The sequence below is a fragment of the Alternaria ventricosa genome (assembly GCF_023758065.1).
Source record: "Alternaria ventricosa strain BMP 2768 chromosome Unknown scaffold_28, whole genome shotgun sequence".
Taxonomy (NCBI): Eukaryota; Fungi; Ascomycota; class Dothideomycetes; order Pleosporales; family Pleosporaceae; genus Alternaria; species Alternaria ventricosa.
In genome coordinates, this window is record NW_026055708.1 from 121,495 (window position 1) to 138,748 (window position 17,254).

General features: G+C 53.0%; 5 protein-coding genes across 5 annotated transcripts; 4 read left to right on the forward strand and 1 right to left on the reverse strand.

Moving 5' to 3' along the window:
• Window positions 1-1,366: 1,366 nt before the first annotated feature.
• J4E93_010268 (uncharacterized protein) lies at window positions 1,367-1,930 on the forward strand (the record flags this gene model as incomplete). The annotated part of the gene is made up of 1 exon (XM_049348153.1): window positions 1,367-1,930. One exon carries the CDS (start codon window positions 1,367-1,369, stop codon window positions 1,928-1,930), a length of 564 nt encoding a protein of 187 aa, XP_049194687.1.
• Window positions 1,931-3,460: 1,530 nt separating this feature from the next.
• Window positions 3,461-4,813, forward strand: J4E93_010269 (uncharacterized protein; the record flags this gene model as incomplete). The annotated part of the gene is made up of 2 exons (XM_049348154.1): window positions 3,461-3,542; window positions 3,597-4,813. The coding sequence occupies 2 exons, from the start codon at window positions 3,461-3,463 to the stop codon at window positions 4,811-4,813; spliced, it is 1,299 nt and encodes a 432-aa protein (XP_049194688.1).
• Window positions 4,814-5,001: 188 nt separating this feature from the next.
• J4E93_010270 (uncharacterized protein) lies at window positions 5,002-6,281 on the reverse strand (the record flags this gene model as incomplete). Its single annotated transcript, XM_049348155.1, has 2 exons — window positions 5,002-6,191; window positions 6,242-6,281. The coding sequence occupies 2 exons, from the start codon at window positions 6,279-6,281 to the stop codon at window positions 5,002-5,004; spliced, it is 1,230 nt and encodes a 409-aa protein (XP_049194689.1).
• Window positions 6,282-7,479: 1,198 nt separating this feature from the next.
• On the forward strand, window positions 7,480-9,965 carry J4E93_010271 (uncharacterized protein; the record flags this gene model as incomplete). Its single annotated transcript, XM_049348156.1, has 2 exons — window positions 7,480-8,191; window positions 8,239-9,965. The coding sequence occupies 2 exons, from the start codon at window positions 7,480-7,482 to the stop codon at window positions 9,963-9,965; spliced, it is 2,439 nt and encodes an 812-aa protein (XP_049194690.1).
• Window positions 9,966-13,491: 3,526 nt separating this feature from the next.
• Window positions 13,492-15,780, forward strand: J4E93_010272 (uncharacterized protein; the record flags this gene model as incomplete). Its single annotated transcript, XM_049348157.1, has 1 exon — window positions 13,492-15,780. One exon carries the CDS (start codon window positions 13,492-13,494, stop codon window positions 15,778-15,780), a length of 2,289 nt encoding a protein of 762 aa, XP_049194691.1.
• Between the last annotated feature and the right edge of the window lie 1,474 nt (window positions 15,781-17,254).

Consider the following 17,254-nt stretch of genomic DNA (forward strand, 5'->3'; position numbering starts at 1 on the left):
CGACATCATCGCCAATGCTCATGTGTGGGCACACAGCATCGCGGCTGCCGGTCTGGCCATCCGCGGCTCGTTCACGCTACTCGTGCTTGATTCAATCAATCGTGCAGATGTCACCCGCATGGCCGTGTCATCACTGGAGCATGCATCGCAGCTCTCGCCATCGCCACATCGAGGTCAACCCTTTGTGTTACACAGCAAGCATCGAAATGTAATGATTGCGGCTTGCGCAACTGCTACTGGCCCGCCATGGGTGGTAGCCTTGCGGGTCAGCCATCAACTCAAGCACGCCTCCTGCAACCTTGACTCGAATTGTACTGACCCCCGCGCGTTGTACGCCTTGCCTGCGATGACAAGCACGCGTCGGGTATCGACCTTCATTATCAACCTGGCTGTTGGTCCTTGCTTTGGAATGAGTGGTCGGCTTTCCTTGGCTCATCATTCTCTATCAGGACGGCCGACCGGCCTCTAGGACTGCCCTTCATCTACAGTAGGCTGACACGCGCATCCCAAGGCCTACAAGGTGATCAATGTGGAGCCTTGGATCTGCGACTGGATGTGGCGTTATCTATTCTCGATACACGATCCTGCTGCTACCCGATGCAACCGTCGCCGTGCACTTATACGCCCGTCGTGCTCCTTACTGACATGCGCGAGCACGCTACGGCAACGCTTCTGTCGTGTCAGTCATGGCTACGAACGGGAAAACGTCATCCAATCGGTAAGATCTCCGCCCACTACGGTGGTGGAAGCACTTCTTTATCTGCACCGGAGAGTGCCTGGCCGCGGCCATGTACTACTTTCTTCGTTCTTTATCTGGTACCACCCCAAGTATTACTATCTATCGTATTGACATACATCTTCAGAAGCTTAATTCTAATTGAACAGGGCGGGAGAAGCTTCAGCTACTATTAACAAGGTCACGGTCCACTCGGCGATCCACAAGCACTCGACATCAGCACCTCATTTGACGATTCCTGGGGTGGCCACGGCCAACCTTGCATAGCTGCTTTTTGTACTCCTGAGTCCCATAGCCGGGACCGTCTACCTTGCCATTCAGCATAACATCTTACGCCCGTTGCCGGCTGGCTTCGGCTTGCAACGTCAACCGGCACAGTGTTCTGACGGTGTCTCTTCCCCGCAAAAGCAAGAGTCGATTCGCTATAGGAACTTGAGTTTTGGCGATCGAAATATAAAAGCCTCGCTTTTGCAAACAATGCCCAAAGCAATCTCAAATCTTCCTCCCGACTGGCTCACCTAAGACCTTTTGGTGCTTTTCTACCGTCACCATAGTAACATCCGCAGCTGCGTAGTGATGGGTGAACGAAAGAGCCAACCGTCCTCAAAGAGCAACACACATCGACCCAAGATGACTTCAGCATCTAGCAGGTCGACCGCGACGCAAAATCCATCTTCCGGGACCGCCAAGATTGTACGATGTCCAACACAGACTCTTGAACGACTGCGGCGCTTGAACGAAGCAGAGATAATTACCCTCTTCACCCCATTCGTACCCCATCCGCCGTCCACGACTCTGGCGAAAGACATGGACCCTTTCGAGCCTCTCGGTCGCGCTCTACCAAGACAAGTACGACACGTCCCATACCGTCTCGACTCTGGCATGACAGATATGCACGCCGATTTCCTACCCACCAGTGGAGCTGTCATCGTCGTCATATGCGCCACCTCGAACGTCATCAGCAATCATGCGCAGGCTTTTGAACGGCAATTAAAGTTCGCACGAAGCATCTCGAAAAAGATACCGAAAAGCGATACCATACCAGGACTTCCGACGATCCTAATCCTCATCGATGATGGCGCTATGGGCCAGTCCTATGTCAACGCGGCATACGACTTTCCAGCACTTGTCACTGTCAACGACTACACTACCGCAGCACTCGTGGATGCGGTACACGTCCTATTTGGCAACTGAAAAGCCTATTGTTCCCGTACGACATTATCTGACGGTTTCTCTTTCCAGCACAGGAAACGAATGGGGTTGTGAACGCTCGGAAGCGCGGTTCAGACGAGACAGTCGATCTACCTTGCTGCTCACTACATTTACTTCCACAACACGACATCATTATAACGATGGATCACATGCGGCCCTACGCCTGCAGCATACATCGCTCATTCTTTTTTATCGCCGTTTCCATACGTTATACACCATGTATATATAGCATTCCCGGTGGCACGACGTCGCTTCAACTATTCCATCATCATCTGTGGATAGGTCCTGTCTGTTCGGAGGCATTTCTTCTGGTATATCTACTTCGCAATATGTCAATACATCGATTCTCCCTCTCAATTATCGTCGACTTCAGGGTGACAAAAGCTCATTCCGCGAACGCGCCCAAAAACCAAGACTATACACCAACACGGATGGTAGCAGAGACCAAGACATGGCATGGAGACTACATCGCCCCGACTTGACTCTTACAAGCTAAAAATAACGTACATATATTGTATAGCTAATTAGTTAGTAGTGGTCTAGGGCTAAGATTTGATGTTCGTGGTGCTTCGGCGCCAAATCACACAACACCACGGCGCACGGTGCACCGTAACATGTTGCCAACATATTGGGAATACGTTGGAATCGATCCAGAACCAATCCAAATTGTTCGCTGAACATCAAACTTCCAGCTCCATGGATTGGGTCTCGAATGTAGTCTCGCATATATACATAAAGCAGCAGTGTTCGTGCTCGCTATGCTATCCGCCTGGCTCTTATCCTCAACCTTATGGTCAACCTTATGGTCAACCTTATACTCAACCTTGCCAAGACTTGATCTGAAGTAGGCTGCAGAGACGCCTGAAGCCTTCATCCTCCACGACATCATTATCAGAATCTGCCCCATCGACTCCCATCCAAAAACAGCAATCAATATGAAGTTGGTGTAAAGCCGGTAAATACCGAGTCTTTACTGAGTCTTTACTGAGACTTTACTGAGACTTTACTGAGTCTTTACTCAGTCTTTACCCGCGCTAACCCAAAACTTCTTGTACCCCATGCCCAACAGACAATCCACGAGGCAGTGAACCCATGGCATTGTATCATGTCAACACCACGTATCCAACCTGTAGACATTCAAATAGCTTTCTAAAAGCATTCGAATAGCAATCTCATGTTATCGGGCGACCTCGGCTGTCCCTCGCGTCGCAAATGAAGTTCGTCAAGCTCGGCTGTCCGCGACACTTGGTCTGATACGTTGACCTGACCCTCGATCTGAGCTCGGCTGACCTCCGCACTTAGCTCGGCTGACCTCGAAAATACCTCCGAGCGATGTTTAGCTGACCTTCGCTTGACGTTCAACTGACCCTCGCTTCGCGTGCAAGTGTGGTTTTGTTCGGCTGACCTTTAAAAAAAGCCCGACTTCGCGCTCACCGTCTTTCATCTCATTTCACCTCATCTCAGCCCAACCCATCACAAGCTCAACGCGCCGCATCTCGTCGTCATCACAAAATGTCCGCTGAACGTGATCAGCAGCGCCAGCAGTCGGGCAAGAAGAGTCTTTTGGAGCTAATCCAGCAGAGCGAGAAAGAAGGTAAGCCCCACCTCCCCGTGCCACACCTCCGATACTGACATCCTCGTCTCCAAGACCGAGCAGCAATGGAAGAATACAACGCCGCCCGCAACACCGATCGTACAGCAGGCGAGCGCCCTGCCCCCGACACCGATGCTCAGCCGCCCCAACCCGGATTCAATCCAAACAACTACGGCATGATAATGCCGTTCGACGTATCCGAAAACCTCATCACAGGCTGCAACATCTGCCACCAACAAACCGGTCTCAGCCGCTGCAGTGCCTGCAAAGTAGTCCACTACTGCAGCCCTGAACACCAACGCGCCGACCGCCCCGCACACAAGGTGTGGTGCAAATCCATCAAAAAGATCACATTCGTCCTCGATAAAGACGAAGCCGCCCTCAGAGCCCACAAAGGAGATATGGATACACCACCCAACGCCTTCGAAACAGCCGTCGGCGACTTCTGGCGTTACAGCGGAACGAGGAATTACATGAGATCCCGCAACGAGCTCTTAAGAGAACTGCCTAGGTTGAATACCAAAGCGGCGGTGGAAGCTGCGCTGGAACATGCACTTGGGCTGATGCGGTTGAATCTGCAGGATCCGATGTGTGTGAGGAGTATCACGCCCGCGTTTTTCTTGCGTCTGGGACGGGATCAGGAGGCCTATGATTTCTGCAAGTGGTGGGTTATTAAGGGGACCAGTTTGGGTTGTGACTGGAAGAACGTTAGACAGCTGCCGCATGAGATGGGCAGTGGTGGGGATGCGTGGGAGGGTGTGGAAGTGTTTGAACGCGTTAGGAACTTTGGGGATGGGAGTGGGGATAGCTTCGCCGTACCCAGTTTCTCCGATTTGTCGCATCTTGTTGCGGTTACGCTGGTCAAGGTACGCATGCTCCTCGATGTCCGGGTGCTTATCGATGGTATTCGGCCACAGGACTTCGGCGCCGTGAGCAGCAGCAGCATTGTGTTGCGCGACACGGGAGAGGGAGACATTGGCCAGCCTGAGATTATACTCGAAAGAGTAAAGGACCAGGTCCGACGATTGTACCACGCTGTGGACAGAGTCAACAAGCACTTCTGGCCTCGAGTGGTAGAGCCCCGGGCCCATCTACTGATGAACCCCCTTAATATCGGTATGGGCGACGAGACGGAGATGCACAAGGTCTTGCCGGAATACTACTGTGCATGGAGTGAGACACCGGGCGCGATTGAGGTTATCGAGGATATATTGGAGGGTCGCGAGATTTCCTTTTCACGTTCGACTGGAAGGGGGCTTTTCAAGAAGTAGCCGGTGCAAGGAAAGTACCTGTATGAAGGATGTCACTAGAGGTGGCTAGAATTCGTGTCGTATCCTCCGATTCCATTATTAAGCTAGACGTATACATCGCCTCAAAGATTGTTTAGTTGTGAGGATCCAATAGCATGTATGCGCCACGCGTTGAAGTTACCCCTAGTGGTGCCGTACAATGTTTCGATCTACAAGCGTCCATCGCATAAGTGCTTGACGAGATCCATAGCCCCCGGTGTCTCATGCCAAACAGCGTAGCAGTCCTTCAACACGATCTTCGCGTCTGCCTCAGTACCCGCTACAAACGGAGGTCGCTTGAAACCCCGTTGTTGTGGCGGATAAGGGCACATCAACCCCGGCCAAAAGTGTTTGTTGACTCTGCGTATCTCATCAGACAGGTAGAAAACGTGGTCCCAGGTTAACTCAAACAGTTCCATTTCCTCTCTCATGTAATACCCTTCCGGCGTGCCTCTTCGATATCGCGCAGCTACAACGCTGCTAACATGTCGCTGCAGATAGGTTTCCGGCTGGGGATCGTTCCGTAACAACAGCAGATCTACCTTGATGCGTATCTTGACCAGCATGATGGCAACAAGAAGCGATAAGTCAGCTGGACTTTGCAACCTAGTCCGGTCTTCATCTCTGTCGGTGAACGTTCTGGTCTGGTCGAAGTAATCCACGGGATGCTCAAACGCATCTTCCGTCTTGAACAGATCAACCGGTCGCTCAAGCGCCAAAAGCGGTCCGTCATCTGTCCAGTCATGATGCGTATCATTGCCTTTGGTAAGCCACCATTTACAAAAGCAGTAGCAGCGCTCGTCGAGGTCGAGACGCAGGAGTAGTATCGGTATAATGCTGCGGACGCAGAGGGCGTCTCTGGGATCAAGTCTCAGGATATCTGTGGCGTGCTCTAGTGCCGTTTCCACGGCAATCAGGGTATCTACTTCACGTATCGCGTTCACAAGCTCCAAGCGTGCTTTCAGATACGGTCTTAGTCCCTTGTATTTCCAGAATCTCCCCTTGGCTGTGTCACTGTGGAAGGCGTTGCGTGGGGTGTTGGCGTCTCCGTCATGGGCGCGAATTGCTTGATCTTCCTTTTCCACATCTTCCATAGCTTTCTTGATTGACGCGCAGGCTATTACGTGATTGGGCCAGTTGTCGTTGTCATGATCGGGGCTACACCACTTTATCACTTTGCAGCTGGGGCAAAGGACGGTGGGCTGTCGACCACAGCGAATGCATCCGTGGGCGAAATGGGGTGGCCGGTTACAGTGCACTGGCTTGGAATGGGTTTCGCTGATCTTTCCAGGGAAACGGCGTCGCATGGAGTCGGGGAACCGCTCGTCGAGGTCTGCTTCGGAAGCCAGGTACTTATCGACTAATGCGGAAATTAGTAGCGCAGAGGCAGGACGCCGGGCTTGGACTCACGTTTTCTCTTCATTCGCTCGTGGTAGGCCGGAAGATCCATGGCGGGCGATGACAGGGCGAAACAGCTTCCGTGGACGATGCGATGAGATGAGGAGGATGGGAGCGGTGTGCTGGAGAACGAACGACCGAAGAACGCGACGACGTTGTGCGCGGCGTCAATTAGCCGAGGTCAAGAAAATCAAGATTAGTTGGAACGCGATAACGATGTTTTCGATAGGAGTTGATGTTGAGTATCAACTGAGACTAATCTCAGATTCTGAAGTAGCCTGCCGGCGGTTTGAGATCACCTAGGTTCCTATCTGCGGTCTGAGAACGTGGCATTTAGCAAGTGGACTATCATAGCTAAGCTGATGTGATCTAAAGCTCTTAACTTGTACATTCTACAGTATCGCGAGATCTGTCGTAGTATGGGTTCTGAGTTGAGTTATAGGGTGGTGGAGCTCGCGGGATCACTGAGAACACCAAACCCAGCACCAATCCTAGAGGTCATAGGCTGTCATCCGGCTCCACATCATTCAAGGAAATCCTGAACACCGTGGAGCCTACATCAAGACAGCGATATGCAAAGTAGGTGACCTAACGTTGATGTAGGCTCTAGACCCGTTTAGTTTTCTCCTTGTATAATGTGCCACGGATGCGCAGAGGAACCGAAAGTTCGAGCACCCCAACAACACGACCTATAAAGACAAATATCAACAACTCAGGTATACCAGGGCAACATGTCAACAGCTGCGCCGCAAGAATCACCGAGCTCTGGGGGTTGAGGAGGCAGGGCCAGACTTGGGCCTCGGACACTAATGTCGGGACGTGAAGATGCGTGGGTCTTCCTAGCGGGAATGACTCGCGGCGGCAGATGTTGTTGTGAGACTGTTGACGAAGAGTATCTCTATGCATTCCTGCGGATTGTAGTGAAGCTGTGTTGAGTCGCATGAATTGAAGTGTAGTACTGTAGTGTATTTCAGTGAATATGACGCCAATCCTTGGTGTGAAGAGAGCTGGGATGAAAGCGGAGTGCAGCTATGACGCTCGCGGGACGCGAAACACGTGCGCCCAAAGTTCCTGGGCATTGGCTGCGCGCAGCTCCCCACCAGCTAACCCCAGCTGCATTGCTTCATTCCCACTCCTCCATGCAGAGCTTTCCGGCGCCGGCAATTCTTATATCCTGACTATTGCTACTGCGCGTCGCGACTGCTGGAGCTTTCACTTTCTCGCAATCAACTACACTCGTTCGCTAAGCCATGAAGTTCGGCACGACACTGCGCAAGAGCGTGTATGCGCCGTGGAAGGACAAGTACATCGACTACGACAAGCTCAAGAAGCTGCTCAAGGATAACGAGGATGACGATTCCTGGACGGCCGACGACGAGAGCGCGTTTGTTGACGAGCTGGCCAATGTGCAGTTGGAGAAGGTGCACAACTTCATCACCGACATTTCGCAGAAGCTGCGCGACCGCACGACGGCATGCGAGAAGAAGCTGGAGCCATTGGCCATAGGGATCCAGGCGGAGGGCAAGGAAGAGGCCAAGGACGACAGGGAGAAGAAGGAGAGCAGCGGTGAGGGCTTGTTCGGCGACGCGTCAGGCGAAGCGTCCAAGAAACCCGAGCCCAGCCAGCAGGAGAGGGACAAGATCCTCAAGGAAGTCCTGCGCGAGCTCGACAACATCACCAAGGAGACCAAGGAGCTCGAGAGCTTCAGCCGCATCAACTTCACCGCCGTCATCAAGGCCACCAAGAAGCACGACAAGATCCGCGGCAGCTCCTACCGCCTGCGGCCCTTTATCGATGCGCGCATTGCCCGCCACCCGCTGCACACCGAGGATGCCTCGCCGCTGCTGTACAGGCTGTCGGCGCTGTACTCGTTCGTCCGACAGAGCCTCGAGGGCAAGTCCAAGGAGGCCTTGTCCTTTGGCGAGACCAGCACGGATGGCGAGGGCTTCACTTCTCACAAGTGTAGGCACACCATACATCATTGGCAGAATATCAGCTAACACACACAGTCTGGGTCCACATGGACAACCTCTTCGAAGTCAAGACCGTCATCCTCCGCCGTCTCCCCGTCCTCGTCTACAATCCCATGTCGTCCAAGGTCGCTGAGGGTACCCAGCGCGACCCTACCATCACGTCCATTTACTTCGACAACCCCAACTTCTCCCTCTACTCGGACAAGGTCAATGGCAAGCCCGATGCCTCTTCGCTGCGACTCCGGTGGTACGGACAGCTCGGTGAGAAGCCCGAGATCATGTTCGAGAAGAAGGTCATCAAGGACGGCAACGCTGCCGAAGAAGTTCGCTTCCCGATCAAGGCCAAATACGTACAGTCTTTCCTCGAGGACAAGTACCACATGGAGAAGAGCATCGAGAAGATGGAATACCGCCCCAACAAGAACCAGGAGGAGGTGGACAACTTCAAGAAGGCTGTAACAGACATCCAGGGCTTCGTCAAGGAGCAAAAGCTACAGCCCATGCTGCGCGCCAACTACACCCGCACCGCGTTCCAGATCCCCGGCGACAACCGCGTGCGCATCTCCCTAGACACCAACCTCGCCCTGATCCGCGAAGACGCCCTGGACGACGACAGACCCTGCCGCGACCCCGAAGACTGGCACAGGCGCGACATCGACAACGGGCAAATGGAGTTCCCCTTCAAGGCCCTCAAGAAGGGCGAGCTCCACAAGTTCCCCTACGCCCTCCTCGAGATCAAGGTCAAGGGCCTGAAGAAGTACGAATGGATCGAAGACCTCATGCACTCGCACCTGGTCAAAGAATCCCCCCGCTTCTCCAAGTTCGTCCACGGCGTAGCCAAGCTCTTCGAAGACAACGTCAACACCTTCCCCTTCTGGCTCAGTGAAGTCGACAACGACATCCGCAAAGAACCCGAAGCCGCCTTCGACCAGGAACAAGAAAAGAAGCGCAAAGCAGCCGAAGACGAATTCGCAGTCGGTTCCCTCTTCGGCGCCCGCGCAAGCCCCAGCTACCGCGCCTCCATCGCCTCGCCCGTCGGCTCACCAGCCGCAACGCGGTCGTCTGTCCCCAAGAGCGCTTCCGCTGCCGCCCACTCCATGCCCGTCACCAAACCCCCTTTCCCCACAATCGGATCGCACCTCTCCCAGCGCTCGCACCGCGACACAACAGACACAACTACCAACTCCCGCATAAACGAAGAACCCGATTCCGACGACGAAAACACACTCCTCCTCGCTGGCGGAAACGGAAAGCAGCCCAAGAGCGGCGGTCTCGCCTCCCTCTTCCCCTCCTTCTCCACCTCAAAATACGCGCGCAAACAACAACGCGCCATCCAGCTCCCGCCCGGCATCCGCGACCCAGGCGTCTGGATCAAAGACCAAGGGCCCGTGCGTGTAGAAGCCAAAGTCTGGCTCGCGAACCAACGTACGTTTATCAAGTGGCAGCATGTTAGTGTCTTGCTCGCCTCGTTGAGTCTTGGGTTGTATAATGCGGCTGGTGAGGCCAATGATATTGCTCGCGCGCTTGCGGTCGTGTATACGTGCATTGCGGCTTTTACGCTTGCGTGGGGGTATGCGATGTATATTTACCGCGCGAGGCTTATTAGGGAGAGGAGTGGGAAGGACTTTGATGCGGTTACGGGGCCGTTGGTTGTTTGTGTGGGACTGGCGGTGGCGTTGTGCTTGAATTTTGGGTTTAAGGTATGTGCATTCTTTCCCGATGAGCCGAGCTTGACGTCCAGAGTGGATGTGATGGGAGGATAGATGATTTGAGATGGCATTGCTAACGTGTGCATTTACAGTACAACGCCCTCGTCAAGGAAAGACAACACCATCTCCACCACCATCACGGCGCTGGTAGTGTTGTTAATTCTAGTTTTGGGGCTGAGCAGATGGAACTCAGGGTTTGAGAACGCGTTGTTTACTCATTGTGTTCGTTTGAAAGAGAAAAAGGGGGACTTGTGTTGGGTTAGGTTGAGTTGGGCGTCGCTGCGTATCTCTTTGTACAACATCATATGAAGCAATAGTGATGATACGGATTGTTGAGTGGTACATCGTTCTTCATTCCTCTGTCATTTTTGATACGGAACTCGTGAAGTGTAGTTCTAAAGGCTCTACATGTCACAGTGTAGATGCGTGTTGCAAGGGTATAGTAGCCGCCACGAATAGCTATCAAGATATTTTGCTAAGTTGTTACTAGTATGTAGCCCCCTTGCTATACTTTGGCAACGCGGTTCTGGAACATGTTGTTATTTGTGATAATAGCTTGATAGACATTAGCCGGTAGGTAGATTGGATGGAGAATCGGGTATATGTCTGCGCTGTTTGTCGGGTGAATGTGCATGTGCCTTGTCGATAAACAATAAGTGATGAGCGGAGATGGCATAGGATATTAGTCAAAGCACCTTGTTAAAGAGAAACACTGTACTAGGGACCCTGGAGCCTACGTTGACGTCGGATCTAGTACTTTGCGTGTTTTCATGTTGATGCAGGCTGCAAACCTATTTGGGGTTTTTCGTTAGACACAGACGTAACTTTGGTGACAAGATCGCTTGTACAGCGATGTACATGTATGTCAGCGCGATAGTGGTCTAGTCTCCTTGTGAGGAGACACGGGTTCAGGGGCTGTGCCATTGTACCGGTTGTACCGGGTTGGTGACCGGTATTGTCATGTAGTCGTGTGTGACATTGTGATGGTCATCATCACGGATGCGCTAGATTGTAAATGATACTTGTTAAACTTGTTCAATTGGAGGGATGAAATGTCGTGTGTTGTATGTTGGTTTTCTGGGTAAAGCTGATCCCAGGTGAAGTGCTATGATCGTTATATATGAGAGTGTGATTATGTGATATTGTGATGAACACGGGGTTTAAATAGTTGTGCGTACGCGAGGAATCTATGTGATGGTAGAGAAGAAGGAGGTGTATTTTGTATACTGTTGTCGGTACGCTAGGTAGATGTATACCGCAAGCTTAGATATCATCTGCTTATCCGGAAGGTGATGGCGGTGCGTATGCGGCAGAGCTATATGCTACTGGTTACGTTCTGGGGGTTTTGACACACATCCGGGCTTCGCCGAAGATGAGACCCCGCGGAGGAGATCACGCAAGTCTGCCTCATCTCGTTTCTCCTAAATGATTGCTAAACATAGCGATGGATCAACAGTTCCTCAGTTGGTGGAGTTGGTGGTAAAAAGGGATGCCTCGAAAGGTTCCTCAGGCGAACTCCACAGCCTACTACCAACAAATACGTGCGACGAGCATGCAACAAGCGCTCGTGCTCGTGAGACAAAAGTTCCGCTGTTTTCTTGTTGTTGTGTGCAACAGGTGTTGTGCCGTCTATTAATATTCAGCGAGAAGAAGCATCGAAGCAAGGCATGGGCGAAAAGTGGTGGTGGCTGGTGCGGCGGTGGTGGGGGCTGGTAGTTGGCGGGTGCATTAGTTTTGGTGTTTCGCTGCTCAAGCTTTGTGGCTGGTGCTTCCGTTGGACTGGAACCGGGATGCTGAGTGCTTGACACATCGACGTGTTTCCACGAGGCTTGTCGACTGCTTCGAGCCTCCATCTGCTTCCATCTGCTGTTAACATCGGCAGCCTCGTATTCAATAGCGTCCTCTGAAAAATCAGCAAACCAGGCGTTCAACGACGCCATCGTGCTGTAGTTGAACCAAACTTTTGCGTACCGGCAGCCGATGCTAGTGGCACGGTTAGCCGAAGAGAATGTGACGTCTTGATTCGGCGTAGCACAGGTCCTCGTGCGAGGCGGAAAAGGCAAGTTGCTCAGGCTACCACAAGGAAACGTGAAACGTGCCACACGCGACCTGACCAACACCGACATCGCAGGCATGTGGGAGGCCCACAGACCGGGCGCCGAACGGTTTTCTTGATTGCAGATCACAGTCTGTTCGTCGTAGTACGCTGCTTGTCTTTGCAACAACTAAAGTGTGAAACTCTGTAATCAAAATCTGTCTGGCAATGAAGGTCACGGCCATCGAATCGTATCGGAGAAACACATTTCGAGATGTCATTCTCCCGGAGACCGCTTAGAGCGGAGGTGGCGAGGCTGAAATGGCTCCACTATGTTGATCGTGTCCAAGGGGCGCATGACTTTGGTAATAAATTGGACTTTACCAGCCGGTCCCAATTTACGGCGGATCGTACAGCAAGGGCACGTACAGCCTCAATACCTAGGAGGAACCACGTAGCACGACAACGGCGAGGAGCTGTGCTTTCGCGATGGAAGAATGTCGTGCTGAATGGTCACGACAGCAGCGCAGTCGTGTCGTTAGGCGGACGATGAGGTGGTCTTGCATTGGGGCGTTGGAGGAGTGGAGCGAGTGGCTAGGATGGCGCCTTGACGATCTGCAGGCACAGACTGCCAAGACTCCGCTTTGGACCTCAACCAACCCGTCAGTCCCGCTGTCATGACATCGTAACAAACGCCAGAAAACGTCTTCGGGTGGCCTTACTCGCGGCCTTATCGTGCCTTATCGAACGGTGAGCGTTGGCAGCATGGCTAACAACAGCGAACATGTCCTCAGATGGTTTGAAAACGAACAGCTCACCGAATGGACCCTGGGTCAAAAACTGTTAATACTTTTTGCCTGCATATAGGCTACGGCCCTAGCTCAACTGCAGCTCTCTGCTGCACTTGCTGCACACCATCTAAACGATGATTGCCCTATGGATCCCGGGAAAAGCCCCGACGTGCGGCAAAAACAGTGTGAATGTGATTGGTGTCACAGCCTCGAATATGCACGTTTGTTACCCAGTTTGCGGGTTAGTGCACGTTCAAGGCAGAAACCGACTGGCCTGTCAGTATTTGTAGCCTGGCGGATCTCTCATGCGTCACTTTTCCCCAGTATATCACCAGCCTCCCAGTGGCGCGTGTAGATTTTCCCTTTCTTAAAGAGGAACCGTGTGGGCTTGTTTCCCGTCTCTTATCATTCCAAATCCCTCTCCCTCCCCAGGAACGACTTATCTTTCGCCCAGAAACCAGCGAAAGTGGGAGCCTGGAGTTATTTGCTCGCCCGGCCGTTTGCAGTCCACCCAGGTGCGCTTTCCCGGACTAAAGCCTGCACGTGACCGTTTGCCCTCGCGTTCACCGTGCGTACATCACCTCGCGTTTAGAGCAGGCGCGTTCGATTACCCCACCTACCGCCAAACAATACTCGCTCGACGACTCCTTCCCCCCTCCCATCAACTACACTCGCTCTCGCTGGTTCAGCAATTCCATTCGTTTTAACTCCATCCCACCCTCTCCACGGTAGATAGCTTCATTACTCCCTCGCCATGAAGACTTCCGCTCTGCTCGCCGCCATTGGCGCAGCGTCACTGGCCGTCGCCTCCCCCGTCCTGCCCTCGCGGACTCAGCCCGTCCAGGTCAAGGCTCGCCAGGCTGATGGTACCACTCCTCCGTGTGCCAAGGTCTCCAACTACGTCTACGGTAATGGAACACTACCCGCCAAGCTCAGTATGCCTGCTCAGTTGGCCTGGGACTGTATCAATACCGTTCCCTTCAACGCCTCATCAGCAAAGCGGCTCATTGGAGCGATGCGTCCTTACATTGAGTGGCAGAGCACCCTCTCTGAGCTCAAGAACCCACCTGCCGAGTACGCCGAGAAGGTGCAGCCTCCCGTCGACATCTTTGGTGGCCTTGATAAGATCGAGGGCGACATCGACGCCGGCAACTTCAAGAGCGAGTACGATTTTGGCTGGACTCTCTACAACCTTATCCTTTCTGCCCACGATGGTCACTTCTCCTATATCCCTGACTCCGTGGGCGCTATCTTCACCTGGGGCCGCCCTGTCCCTCTTGTCTCTGTCTCTGCAGATGGCGACCAGCTGCCGGCTGTCTTCGTCTTCTCTGACGTACTCGGTATGCAATACAAGAACATCTCTTACACCCCCTCGCCTGTTGTTCAGATTGACGGCAAGGACGCGACCGAGTTCCTCGAGGACCTCAGTCAGTACGGCTCCCTCCAGGATCGCGACGCTCTCTACAACAACGTCTTTTATGAGCTCGCCCAAGTCAGCCTTGGTACCTCGGGTAGTGGAACCGGTGTCTTCACTGGAGGCGGCCGTGGACGATGGGTTTACCCTGGTGCCACCACAACCCTGACCTTCGCCAACGGTACATCCTACACCATGGAGAACTACGCCCGCCCAACCATTCCTTTCCGCGAGATTGCTACAGGTGAAGATCTGGCCCGTAAGTGGTTCAGCTTCGATTCCGCAGGTACTTCGTTTGCCGACACCCGTGTCCAGTCCGAGGAAGAGGAGGTATCTACCCTCGCTGTTGGTGCCGCTACTCCTGGTTTCCCCGCCCCTGTCGCCGCTGGCCCCCAGGGTCTCATTAATGGCTTCTACATCGACGCTGCTGGTTATGAAGACGTTGCGGTATTGCAGGTGCCCAACTTTGTCGGAAACGTCCGCGCAGAGGTGCCGTTCCAGGAGCTCACCCAGAACTTCATTCCCAAGGCTCTTGCGGACGGAAAGACTAAGCTCATCATCGATCTACAAGCCAACGGTGGTGGTACTATTCTCCAGGGCTACGACATGTTCAAGCAGTTGTTCCCTGACGTCGAGCCTCTCGGTACTAACCGCTGGAGGGCGCATCAGGCTATGGATCTCGTCGGACAGTCCCTCAGCAAGTTTGCAAGCCAATTTCCCAGGGAGCTCGGCAACAACAATACGATCAGTTTTGCCCAGTCTTCCTACTTCGACTACCACATGGACATGAAGGCCGATGGTACTCCGTTCTCTTCCTGGGACGAGAAGATTGGTCCTAAGGAGGTCCACGGAGAGTTTTACACCACAGAGGCTCGATGGAACCTGTCTGATGTATACGTCCCTTACGTCTCTGGTGGCATCAATGTTACTGGCTACGGACCCTTGTCAGGCGTTACCGGACCACCAAAGTTCGCACCCGAGAACATCGTCATCGTGACTGACGGCTACTGTGCCTCAACCTGCACTATATTCAGTGAATTGATGAAGCAACAGGGCGGTGTCAAGACCATCGCGATGGGTGGCCGCAGCAACAAGAACCCCATCCAGGCCATTGGCGGTGTCAAGGGCGTCAACAACTTCGCTTTCGGCTACATCCAGCAGACCGTCCAGTACGCTGTCCGATTCGACCCTGCTCTCAACTCCTCCATCTTGAGGGAAGACTACTACAGCGATCTCGTCTACGCCCGCAGCGTCGGTGGAGGCGGAGCCGTCAACACCCGCGATGGGCTCCGCGCCAACGACACGTCCGGTGTTTCCCTCCAGTTCCAATACGAGGAGGCCGACTGCCGTCTCTACTTCACCCCGGAGATGACCGTCGACATCACCGCCCTATGGAAGGCCGCCGCAGACGCCCAGTGGTCCAACAACGGCAAGTGCGTCAATGGCGCCCGCTACTCCGACGAGAAGCGCACCCTCCCCAAGCCCAACATGAAGGTCACAACCAAGCTCAGCCCCCCAATCCAACGCGTCCGCGTCGCAGACAACGACAACCGCATGCGCGCATTTGAGAAGAGTTTCGAGCTGGAGACAGAGTGCAAGCTCAAGGGTAACGGTTTCATGGAGCCGTAAGCGCGTCGTCGTACGTGCGTGGCTTTCGCAGGGTCTGCTTTTCATCACGGTTGTTATGTCAATCCGGCGTGGAGTTTTTGGCGCCGAAAAAGGGACGTCCTTAGTTGTCCTTGTAATGTGTATTGTTTTGGAATGAGACGGAAGGGTTACGCTACTACTGAGAGGTACATAGCTTGTCTGTGAGACACTGAGAGGTGTGAATGAAATACCCCCTATGATGAGATGGTTTTGTGGTTGTCTTAAGGGATACGGTGTGATGTTGTGTTTGCTACGCGATAGGATGATGATGTGTGCTGACTACTTTGCTACACTATTTTAACTACGCGATACCATGACTATCTGTGCAGAATACGTGGACATGCGTCCCCTGCGTTTTCATACGAGGAAACGTCATGTATTCCCCAGCACCCCCTTCAGCAAGCGCTTATCTTTTCTCTTTCCGTCATGTAGATGTCGTGGTAAGTCTTGAGCGGCGTGTTATGCTGGATATGAAGCAGCGAAACCGGCAAGTTGGTCATGAGCTGAAGCCAATCGCCTTTTGGTACGCTCATTCGCTACCTGCTTCGCTCATTTTGGTTCTTGCTCAGCGAGCGAACCGTCATGAGTATGGACAGTGTGCGGTTTGAAGCGAGACAAAGACATTTGATAGTTATCGGTGTGTTTTTTGATAATGCGGACTTGTCGTCCCTTTCATGCGATCGACGTCCAATGTTTTTGGGAAGTCGCAATACTGGAGACATGTAATGTTTCAGCTGAAGATTTAGAGTGAAGAGACGAGGAAGACAGGCAGCACATATCTTGGTCCTTCGTGGCTTTCGAAAATGGTGTTGAAGAGATTGATCGAGTTCGGGGCGGACATTCGCGAGCGCTCTGGAATTTTTGGGAAAGGAGCGAGGAGTCACTGGAACATTGACCTGGTAGTAGGGAATTTTGGAGAAGAGGCGCAGATCATTGGTAGACGTGCAATGCCTTTTGGTACTCCGTGGATGGAGTGTGGGATAAGAGAGAGAAGGTAGGCAGCGAGAAGAGCAGGTATTTATATGTCGCATGCCTGGTAAGAGCAAGAGTGGTCATGAAACATGTACCGCAGGCTTTTTGGCGGGCGGGAATGCTCGACATCGGCACATCGCGGGGATCTTTTTGGATGGTCTCGCACATGCGATGGTATCGTACGAGTTTTGGAGGAGAGAGGAGAAGAACATATAGCGGAACGTGAAGTGTTTTAGATTTTGGAAAGGCAGGAGTGTATGTGAGGAGAGAAGGTACAGCAAGAGCCAGCTTTTATACATCGCGCGCCCAGCAAGGTCGAGTGTCGCCATGATACATGTATCGCAGGCTTTTTGGCAGGCGGAAGTGCTCGACATCGGCACATCGCGGGGATCTTTTTGGGTGGTCTCGCACATGTTATAGAGGCGTATTTATTTTAGAGGAGAACATGTGCGCCTCGGTCTGCCTTTTGGAAAGAAGAAGTGTG